General features: G+C 37.4%; 1 protein-coding gene across 1 annotated transcript; it reads left to right on the top strand.

The window, feature by feature from the left end:
• Positions 1-9,858: 9,858 nt before the first annotated feature.
• Positions 9,859-10,809, top strand: LOC306886422 (transmembrane protein 121; the record flags this gene model as incomplete). The annotated part of the gene is made up of 1 exon (XM_079443513.1): positions 9,859-10,809. One exon carries the CDS (start codon positions 9,859-9,861, stop codon positions 10,807-10,809), a length of 951 nt encoding a protein of 316 aa, XP_079299639.1.
• Positions 10,810-12,055: the final 1,246 nt, after the last annotated feature.

Consider the following 12,055-nt stretch of genomic DNA (forward strand, 5'->3'; position numbering starts at 1 on the left):
ACATGCCAGATTCTTTTTTCTCCTTTTTCTTTTTTAAAGGGGACCTAACAAACACAGTTTCACCCAATCTCATGTTAATCTTGAGTACCTATAGAGTAGTACTGCATCCTTCATGTCACCAAAAAGTCTTTAGTTTTATCATATTAATAAAAGAAAGATATAGCTTTAGATTCTCTCTGGAAAAAGCTGAGCTCCTGGAGGTGTGCCGTGTGGGTGGAGCTAAAGAGTGACGAGCACTTGTGCCATTCGCCAACAAAACAGAGACATTTGATGCCGTTTCACTTACCGTCTGCAGTTCTGATTCATGACCGGGATCTTTTATAGCTGGGACAGCACCATCTTTCAGTATTAAACGATGTGCAAATCCAGCGTCGAACTGGGCCATGTTTATAAAACATTTGTCAACAAACACACTTGAGAAACTCCATTGCTGCCCCGAAAAAACAAACTGCATCCACTGTTCACGTAATGGTGGTTTTTTTTGGGAAGCTGAACAAGGTTATATTTCCCTCACAACCAAAACACACTTCTTTAGAGACATTCTTCCCAAGCGAGTCCCGTGCAGCAGTGCAGTCAATGAAACGCATTGATGGGCGCGCTCTCACTCTCGCTCTGGTCTATGTGTGCATGGGCGCGTTCTTCCGGGAGAAATGCCCATATAAGGAGTTCCACCGTCGTTTATGTCAGCAAGAACCACGATCGAAAAAAACTCTCCGAAACTTGTCCTAACCCGGAAGTGAGATTTTTGGCACAGAAATACTCTGTTATACGTCCAAATTGTTTTTTGAAACTTTGTCCATGCTAAGCATGTTAATCCAACTCTTTAAAAGTGTAAACAACTCTGAATGCATGAAACAGCATTGTAAAGAAAGCAATACATCTATTCAGGAAGGATGCATTAAATTCATCAACAGTAATAGTAAAGACATTTATAATGTTACAAAAGAGTTATATTTCCAAAAATGCTGATCTTTTGGACTTCCTATGAATCCTGAAAAAAAATTATGGTTTCCACAAAAACATTAAGCTGCAAAAAACTGTTTTCAACATTCATATTAGATCAGCATATTAGAATCATGCGACACTGAAGACTGGAGTAATGGCTGCTGAAAATTCAGCTTTGCCATCTCATGCCAGAGGTGTTCTCTGTTCTTTTTCCAAAAATATGAGAAAATAATACCTGTACAAAATGATTAGATTTTTTTAGCTGCACCTCAACTGGATTAAATTAAAGCTGTGATTTTCTGCAGTAATGCTTATAGCTGCGGTGTTGACTGAGGATTGTTGACTAATGGTACAAAAAGAAGGTGACTATAAATAATAGGCCGGTAGTAAGAATAACATCTAAATATGCTTTTTACTCTATTGTTGTAGTTACTATTTTTGAGGCAAAGTAAAAAAATTTTTAGAATTGCATATTCTTTAAAAGACTTTGATGTGATTCGCTTTAAATCGCATGCAAAATGTAGCATTGGTTGTTTGTTGATAGAGTAAATACTGTTCCATGGTCTTTAACTCAGAAAGCGTGTAAACATCAAATGGAACATGAACTGACATTGCACTAAAATAGTCCAAACTCATAGAGGGGGTTTGCTTCCTAATTTGGGAAGTGCATGTGGCCTCTTTGTCTTAAAGGATGGGTCTTGGCCTGTCTCTGGGCAGAGACAAGACAGCGTTATGAGTCTGTGTTGCTGAGCTCAGACTGCTCTTGCTGATATAGCTCCACAGGGAGCTCTTGAAATTGCAGCTGCCAGGCTGGATGAACATGTTGATATGATTACTGGAGAGGCCTTCAGGCCATCAAGCTCTCTATTTGATTCTGTTAAGCTCTGTTTCCTCCTCTCCGGTCCTGTCTGTTCCTGACTGACCTACTCACAGGGTCCATTCACTGTGCCAATGATATGTACATTAAAATTACAGAGGAAACTGTCAAGAACATGTCTGGAACATATTTCATCCTCGATATCAAAAAGAAAGAAACAAGTAATACTGTTTACTTCAAAAAAAAAAATTAAATAATAAAAGCCAGTAAGATTTTTTGTACATTTTGACATTATTTTCATGTTATTTAAGCTAGTTTCCCTGGGCAGTTTTTTAAGAAGCACATGATAATTATTATTGGAAATATTTTAAAAGTAGTTCTAATTGTTATTTTCAAAAGTAACAAAAATAAGAATAATGTATATAATTATTATTATTATTTAAAATATAAAATAGGCCTCATTTTCTTAATAAGCAAATATAACATCCTACTGTTTTGTTTTTGATGTGAAATGTGACCTAGACTTGTTTTTGTGAGATTCACCCAACTAGAGCAGAATGCATGCTCATTCATTACCTTACAAAGCCCCTCTCAGATGTTCAGACACTCGCCGTTTTAATTAAGTGAATGAGGGGGAGGAATGCAGTGGAAAGAGGGAGAGAGGTCAATCAATGTGTAGGAGAGTTGAAAGAGAGTATGAAGTAGCCCTGGAGATGACTCCAAAGAGATGGAGGAGGATGAGAGACCTGGCTCATGAGGGCTGGGGGATGACGGACCAGATGAAGGCCAGGAGATACAAGGACAAGCTCAGTTCCTATGTGACAAAAGTCGCATTCGCAAAAAATCTATTAGATTTAATGGTGGATTCATTTTCCATAAGACATACTGAGTGATGAATCAGTTTCTGTTAGAATAATTGATGGCTGAATCACTTTCTATAAGAATAACTGACTGTTGAATCGATTCATATAATGATTAGTTGACTCTCTTTTTATACTCACAGAGAAGATGCGGCATTTTCACAGAAAACACAAATGCGCTGAGAATGTTCAAATAGCAGTCTGTGTTTATGTTGTGCAATACCAGGCCATATATCCATGTGTGTCCACAGAAAGGGCTTTAGAAAACTAGGATCCTTCTGATCTCAGAGTCTTTTGCTGTAATAACACCAAGATGAAAAGAGAGAAAGAGCACGAAATCCTCCACTTCAAGGCAAGTTGGAGCACAGAGGCTCTTTTTTTATTTTTCATTACCGAACGGAAATAAGAGTCACACTCATTATTGTTTTCTTTTATTGGGGGTCTTGGACTGACGGATGTCTGTTACCACAGCAACACAGCAACCTCTATGCAGTATATATATACAGTATATCCGGGCCCTCACTACTAGCTGAGCTGTCAGCGAATGTGTGACAGAGCCACAGGCTTCTGGCGGCTTTTAAATAAACTACTTTGTTTTTCTATTTGTTAAGTATGTATGAGAAATTAAATATTAAACATCATTTATAAACTTTCTTTCAAAAATATATTTTGGGAAAGATTGTTGTGCATGTGCTCATTGAAAATTAATAAAGTGTCTCCGGCTCGATGTGGAATGCAAATCACTCCATGTTTAAACTGTTTAGTAAGCTTTGTCCATGCTTTCTCTGCTCCGCTTGTTTGGAATTCGCTAGATCTGTGTCAGCCTGGGAATCAGTGGTGTAAATAACTAGAGAAGATCCTAGAAAGCTTGGTTTGAAAGTGACGGGCCTGTCATTTTTATTTATTTTTTATTTTTTTGGTTGATCATGGTAATGAGAATGTGGAGGGAAAATGCACTTAATTGTCGTGAGAATACATTTTATTTTACTTTATTTTGTCTCAGGTGTTTCTCATAAATTTCCTTAAACATTTTAAGAAATAAAACTTTTATGCAACAAAATGAGAATTACAGTAATGAGAATTTGAAGGGAAAATGCACTAAATGCACTTTGTCATGAAAATAATGTCACAATGCAAAAAATTTAAATAGATTATAAAATAGACTTCAGTGTCTTTAATTAGATATTTTATTTTATTTTTATCTTATTTTATTTTATTTATAAGAAATAAACATGTTATGCAACAAAATGAAAATTACAGTAATGAGAATTTGGAGGGAAAATGCACTTAATTGTCATGAACATAATGTCACAATGCCAAAAATCTCAATAGACTATATATTAATGTCTTTAATTAGGTAGCTTCCTTTATTTTTTCTCCTACAATTCTCCTAAAAGAAAAAAAAATGCAAACAGAATAACTTAAAGACTTTAGAAATCTCTAAAATCTCTGCAAACTTATCTTGATTTGTTTGATAAAGGTGTTGAGATATAGGTGTTGAAAATAGTGAATATGAAATCACTTTGGTCTTTCATCTCAGACACATATGAGAAGCAGATGTGTCTTCAGTTGTGCATCATTTATTCACTTTGCTGTCTAAGAGAAACAACTGAGATGTAATCTACCTCTCTCATTCGGCACAAATCCAAATATTTCATAATATCTCCATATTTGCGATGTAACGTATCTGAATGCTAAACTATTATGTATTATGTAAATTATAGGCTTTGTACTTCAGTCGCGTTCCAACGGTGACACAGAGGCGGGCACACTGATGTTTGGTTCACTGTATTTTATTTTGATAAAGTACCAACTTTAGCAATGCTGGAAGTGATGAGTATTGGTGTGTGTGTGTGTACGTGTGTGTGTGCGTGCGTGCGTGTGTGATGCGATCACTTCAACTGTTTCCTTATACCAGCAGAATCAACTTTAAACACTTAATAATGCATCACATAAAGGTCTGCTTTTATTTGTATACACTCACAATGAAATAAAAATATTGTGTTTTTATAAAATAAAGAAAACAAATAGGATGTTGCTTTCTGCCATTTGAGTTTCCTTACTGTGAACAAATTAAGCGTGTCACAAAAATTAACTGAAACTCAGCATATATAGGCTGTTACGTGTCGCACTGTTTTCCCCCCCTTGTTTATCTCTTAACTAAATCAAATATATTTCAAGAATTTATTCCTTGTATGTATATATATATATATATATATATATATATATATATATATGTATATATATGTACTGCAGATTATATATATAATATAATATTTAGCATTACTATTGTACTACTCTCTGTTCAAAATAAATGAAAAGAAACCGAGCATAGTAGATTTTTTTTTTTTTTTTTTTCCTGTTGTACCGAAATCGTATCGAACCGTGACCCCCGAACCGAGGTACGTACCGAACGTGACATCTGTGTACCCCTATTATTTATACAGGTTGCAGCTGCAATGCAGCAAATTCATGTGCAATTTATGTTCTGTGTAACTGTGTTGCATTTTGAAGCCATTAGAGTACAGCCTGTAATGCTTTGCCTTATAGGCTCCTGTGAGTGTGTAAAGTTTGTCTGCTTAACAGAAGGGAACAATTCCTCATGTGTGTATTGATTGGGCTGATGAGCTCACTCTCTACTACTCCAGACACTTATTTGTTCCCATGTGTTTTGCCACTTTAAGTAAACTCTTGATTTAATGCTCTCACGCCATTTCTGTCTTCACTTACAGTATGGTACATTGGGAGAGGAATGTGTGTGGATGTGCTTGTGTGTCTGAGAAGCAAGACCGGCTATGGAAAATCCAGATCTTCTACCAAAAACCCTGAACTACCATGAGATGACAATAAATAGTTGTTATTGTTGCATTCTTTATACTCTTTATTCTTTATACTCCTTAATATACCTTATAATTTTACTTTATATTTCACATAGTGACCTTATTTCTCGGAGTTGCAACTTTTTTTCTTGTAATTGCAAATTTATATCTCCCAGTTGGACTTTATGTTTTTTTATATTTCACCTACAGTCATGGCCAAAAATATCGGCACCCTTGGTAAATATGATCAAAGAAGGTTGTGAAAATGAATCTGAATCCTTTTGATCTTTTATTTAAAAAATTCACAAAAATCTAACCTTTCATTGGATAATAAGAATTTAAAATTATTTCATATCATTATGAAATAAATGTTTTTCTCAAATACACGTTGGACACAATTATTGGCACCCCTAGAAATTCTTATGAGTAAAATCTCTGAAGTATATTCACATTCATATTCACAATTTTGAGCACTCCAGGGTGATTTTAACATGAACATAAAATTATCCAGCCATGGTTTCTTGTTTCACAGAAATATAAATAGGAGGGAAAACAAAGCCCAAATTCCCTTAATCATCCGTCACAATGAGAAAAACCTAAGAATATATTTCTGATGTGTTGCAAAATATAATTGAGCTTCACAAATTAGTGAAGTGGCTTTAAGAAATGTAAATGTAAATGTAAATGTAAGAAAATTGCTAGAGCAATGATAATTCCCATTTCCACCATCAGGGCAATAATTAAGAATTTCCAATCAACATAAAATGTTACGAAACTGTCTGGAAGAGGATTTATCTCTGTATTGTCCTAATGCACGGTGAGAAGGAGAGTTTGAGTGGCTAAAGACTCTCCAAGGACCACATCTGGAGAATTGCAGAAAATAGTTGAGTCTCGGGGTCAGAAAACCAGCACCAAATTGTCAAACAGCACCTACATCACCACATGTTGTTTGGGAGGGTTTCAAGAAACATTCTCCTAGCTCATCCAAAAACAATCTCCAGCATATTCAGTTATCAGACACGACTGGAACTTCAAACATGACTGGCTTCTATGGTCAGATGAAACAACAAAATGAGCTTTTTAGCAGCAAACACTCAAGATGGGTTTGGTGAACACAGGGATAAAAGCACCCCATGTGTACAATTAAATATACTGCTGTATTTTTGATGTTGTGGGCCTATATTTCTGCTGGAGGGCCTGGACATCTTGTTTAGACACATGGCATCATGGATTCTATCAAATACCAACATATAAAAAATCAATAAGTGACTGACTCTGTTAGAAATCTTATAATGGGCCATGTTTGGATCTTCCAACCGGTCAATAATCCAAACACAAACCTCAAAAACAACACAAAAATGGGTCACTGAGCACAAAACCAAGCTTCTGCTATGGCCATTCCAGTCCTCTAATGTAAACCCTATAGAAAATGAGTGAGGTGAACTGAAGAGAAGCACCATCATGGAGCTGTGAATCTGAGATTCTGGATGAAGGAATGGTCTCTGATCTCTTGTCAGGTGTTCTCTAACCTCATCAGGCATTATAGGAGAAAATTTAGAGTTGTTAAACTGGCAAATGGAGGTTTCAAAAAGTATTGAATAAAAGGGTGCCGTTAATTGTGGCCAATGCGTATTAGAGAAAAACATTTATTTCATAATGATACCCCCCCCCCCCCCCCCCCCACATTTTAAATTCTTATTAATGAAAGGTTAGATTTTTGAGAATTTTTAAAATAAAAGATCAAAAGGATTAACAATGCAGATAAATTTTCACAGCCTTCTTTGATCATATTTACCAAGGGTGCCGATATTTTTGGCCATGACTGTATCTCAAAATTACCTTTTTTATGACCTTTTTTTTTTACTCTTAGGCAGAAGCAGACTTCTTATAGAGCCCTAGAACAGAAACTCAGTTAGATGAGACAGAAAAGTACTTAAAACATAGATTTAAATTACAGCAAATGGAGCAAAGTAGAATTTTTTAGTTTCCTAAATTAAGAATGAAAATAGTAGGAAAATAAATTAAAATAGTATAAAAAACAGAATGTCATATTAAAAGAGATTTAACATGAATAGGCTACCGTATTCATATTTTCAAGTACACGTTTGAACTATTGAAGCAAAATACATAAAACTAATCATCAAATCATGCTTTGTGTGATGCATTTAAGTCTCAATCTGTGGTTCCCTCCACCCTCTCTCCAAAATAAATAGTTCAATCTTCCACTCAGCTGCATGTTCTGAAACTGAACAGATGAGAGAAGTTCACAAGGTCAGAGAGTCATGTTGTCAGAAATGAAAATCTGTGCACAAGAATAGAACAGAAAGGGAGAAGAAGGAGGCCCGAAGCATTGTAGAGGCACAATGCATAACCAAATTCTGTTCTGAGGAGTTTAACAGAGCAGTTATATTGAAAGAACAGACAAATTAAGTTACTGCACGTGTCAGAAACAAGACAGTTGATACTTTGTAATATTAATGTTTAATTTATTTATTTATTTTGTATTTTTGTATTATTATTTTTTTTTTTGTGGGATTAGAAAATGAAACATGATTTAAACCGGGGTCACTCAATAATGTGTCGCAAGGCAATTTATCTGTGCATGTCCATCAGGTCCCATCCCTGCTTTACATAATGTTTCAGAAGTGGTATTGATCCGCTGCACAATTTACACTGAATAGAGCCAGAATTCCTATCCAAAGCTAAAAGCATTGATAAATACAGGTAAAATTGTGATTGCGGAAACAGCAGAATACACAATAGAAGATTTACTGCCACATACGCTCTATATTTTTCTTCAACATCCAATAATTCTCCATGAATTTCTCTCTGTACTGATTTATTGTGTTAGATTGCTATCTCGTTGAGATAGAAATCAATCACTTGAGAAGATGTGTGAGCAAATAGTCTCAATGTTTGCTTCCATATATATCAAACATGAGCAGCATTGACGTGAACTAACTAGCAATAGGAGATTGTGAAGGTCTGTTGTGCGAAGTGATGTGTAAAATGTTGCTGTGATTGGAATTTCATACAACAGACAATAGATCAATGCTAATCTGTTGATCAAGTTTATGTGCTGTTCCGTAATATTCCAGCAGAAGAGGAAATCTAGTCACGATAACATCCAGATTGAATCCTAATAAGAACACAGTACAGTAGGGAATATTTTCTTTATCTTAGATGCCAGCATTTCAATGTTATGCATTTCTTTTACACTTCGTGCCTACCGTGCACACTAAAACTTGCAAAGAATCAGCTGAAAATCTTTTTTTCTTAAATTGTCATTCACGTCAAGTCACCTCACACCTAGATATCAGAGTCAGTGCACACCCTCTGCCTGTCGCACATCCAGTAATATCTCGCTTTCCAGAAATCCGAGGGTTCCCTGCTGCGTTAGACTCATCATCACTTATTATCACTCTCTCAATAGAAACCGTTGCTATGGAAGCTGGTGACTCAGAACTCATAGGAATATTAGGGAATTATATTCTAGCAGCTGACACTCTCATGCCTAAGTATGGATACTGCTGCATAGCGAGATCTTGTTTACCCATACAAAAAGGACGAATTTTCAATTAAAAGTGTTCAATTATGGTGAAAACTTGAGGAATGAAGTAAGGGGAAAAAAGAGCCCGAGATCATAATTCAGGCTACATTGCACCAGCTAATCAGCTCTATGCACTGTGAGTGACTGAATGCTTACTTTTACACACAAAGAGTATTCCTTTTTTGATATTTAAACATGACAAATTCAGTGTCCTTCAAAACAGCTAAAGCCTAGTCAACATAAATGGCTTTACAGGAATGTGAAATGAACCCAAGTACTTGTGGGATGGTTAGTTACATCTGATTGTGCTAAATTACCACAGTGACCCCTAGTGTTTTGTTTTAAAGCTTCATCAGCTGGAACAAGGTCAAAAACATTCTCTGAAGAGAACTAATCTTTCTTTCTTTAATCCACAGGCGCTCAAAGCCGGCAGAGCAGAACGAGAGCTGTGACCACCCATTCCGTCTTCACGACTGACAGTACACTCAGCTCTGATGCAGGAGTAAGAGACAGCAACAAGAGACCAGCACAGAATCTAGCCATGCTGTTTATATGGGTCAGCTGACACAGACAAGCAGGCCCATGTCGGTAAGGTCAGGAAGTCGACACAATCTGGCTCAGCAGTGGATAAATATACAGATATATCTCGGTCACGTCAAATCAAAGAGATATTGACATACGAAACTAGTGTGGAGGCCATGTGAAGCTTAAAATGCGGTAAAGAGCGGCCATTGGACTGCTTGGAGCTTTGCTGAACGGGCTCCTCAGTCAGCATCAATGGACAACAGTTTGCACACCATGAACTAACCTTGTAATTTTCGAAGGATACAATTTGTTAGTTTTTTACTCTGATAAACAGACAGCACCATGGTTCTGCCAGCACCTGACAAGCGGCATGTGTGTTTAACCACCATTGTGATCATGACCAGCATGGCCTTCATGGATGCCTACCTTGTGGAGCAGAACCAGGGTCCACGCAAAATTGGGGTCTGCATTATCGTCTTGGTTGGAGATATTTGCTTTCTTATAGTCCTGCGATACGTGGCGGTGTGGGTGGGTGCTGAGGTGAGGACTGCGAAGCGTGGCTACGCCATGATCCTCTGGTTCCTCTACATATTTGTTCTGGAGATCAAGCTGTACTTTGTCTTTCAGAACTACAAAGCTGACCGTAAAAGTCTGGAGACAGTAGCTCGGAAGGCACTGACTTTGTTGCTATCGGTTTGCGTACCTGGACTCTACCTCGTCCTGGTCGCGCTCGACAGTATGGAGTATGTAAGAACCTTCCGGAAGAAGGAGGACATGCGGGGTCGACTCTTTTGGGTGGCACTTGACCTTCTGGATGTCCTGGATATCCAGGCTAACCTTTGGGAGCCACAAAGGACAGGTCTGCCCATCTGGGCTGAGGGTCTGATGTTCTTCTACTGCTACATCCTGTTGCTTATCCTGCCTTGTGTTTCTCTTAGCGAGATCAGCGTGCAGGGTGAGCATGTGTCGCCTCAGAAGATGATGCTCTACCCGGTCCTCAGCTTGGTGACCATTAATATTGTCACCATCCTCATCAGAGGTGTCAACATGGTGCTGTTCAAAGACAGCAGAGTCTCGACCATCTTCATAGGGAAGAACGTTGTTGCCATTGCCACTAAGGCCTGCACCTTCTTGGAGTACCGGCGACAAGTTAAGGAGTTCCCACCGCAAGATCCTGCTGGGATTGCATTGGAGATACAGCAGAACTCTGTGCCACACAATCAAACTCTACCACACGCCACGACCACCCTCCCAGAAGAGCCCTCACCGGCCCGTGAGGTCATTGACACGTGACCAGAGCTGACAAAAACTTCAAGACTTTAGTGTTAAAGGAGAAAGAAGGCAACCTTAAGAGAGTTCAGACCAGGACATGACGAAGTATGAGTTCATCCTTAAAATTACTATTTTGCAGAATTTTTAAAGTCCTACTCATCTAAGCTGAGTGTTCAAAGGCCATTGATGCTCAGATCAAATGATTTTAACCAGATTTTGTAATTTCAAGCAGCTGTTTTGTGATGTTAGATATGGGATGTTTTTTTAAAGAGATTTCTGTTATGGTGGCTCATATTGCTCTCCACATGGAATCCGCACAGAAAGTTACCTTGCCCCTTGTGTGTTAATTTGTGAAATTTTTTGGTTAGTTAGAATATGCTCTCAGCTATAAATGAGAGTCCAGTACTCTCAGATCACCGTGTTGAAATGCATTTCATACAATTTTGAAGACCCCCCCAAAAGAAAGTGCATAAAATGTGAGGAAATCCCATCTAGGCTTGCTGATGAGCGAAAAATGAGAAAGAAGCATACCAAATTCAGTCCACTCCTCCTACCATAATCTGTAAACAGATCGGAGGCAAGAGCTGAACTTCAAGTGAACTTCAAATTATGATTTGAAGATTTATGTAATTTGAAGATGAAAATTATTTTTTGCTTGTTAAGAAGTGAGCATGTTTTAAAGAGAAATAACTCTCACAGGATTCTTTTCCTGGGGATTAAAATGGGAACTAGAAACTTTTAATTTGCCAAAATTAATTTTCAGTCTTTATGAGTTTTGTATGTGTGTGTATAGAGAGAAAGGAAGACAGAACGAAAGAGTATACAATCCAGTTGTTTTTAAGGAGATAATTGTATTATTATTATTATTATTACAATTATTATTAGTATCTTGATTCTTTTCTTTTAGCTGTGACATTTTAAATGTTGCAAAATGTAATAAAACCTCCATAATCTTGAAACTGTGGTGTGTTGGACATTGACAGCTGAAATATCCCTTTTAAAGCAGCAAATGCAGATCCAGCTAACACTGAATGTAATCAAAGTCATTTTAACTGGTAAACATTAAACATACAGCATTCACTCCCACCCCCAGACAACACTTGTGCCAGAACTGCTGAGAAACGGCAGGGCTGGGTGATTCTACATGAGCTTTGAGACGCAGTTCCACTTCGTGAGAATGGGGTGCAGAAAGCAATTTGGCTACTGCTGATTGGCTCTGGCTGCCATATAGGCCAGCTGTAGGGAGTGATAAATTACAGTTCCTGTG

Source organism: Barbus barbus (assembly GCF_936440315.1).
Source record: "Barbus barbus genome assembly, chromosome: 20".
Taxonomy (NCBI): domain Eukaryota; kingdom Metazoa; phylum Chordata; class Actinopteri; order Cypriniformes; family Cyprinidae; genus Barbus; species Barbus barbus.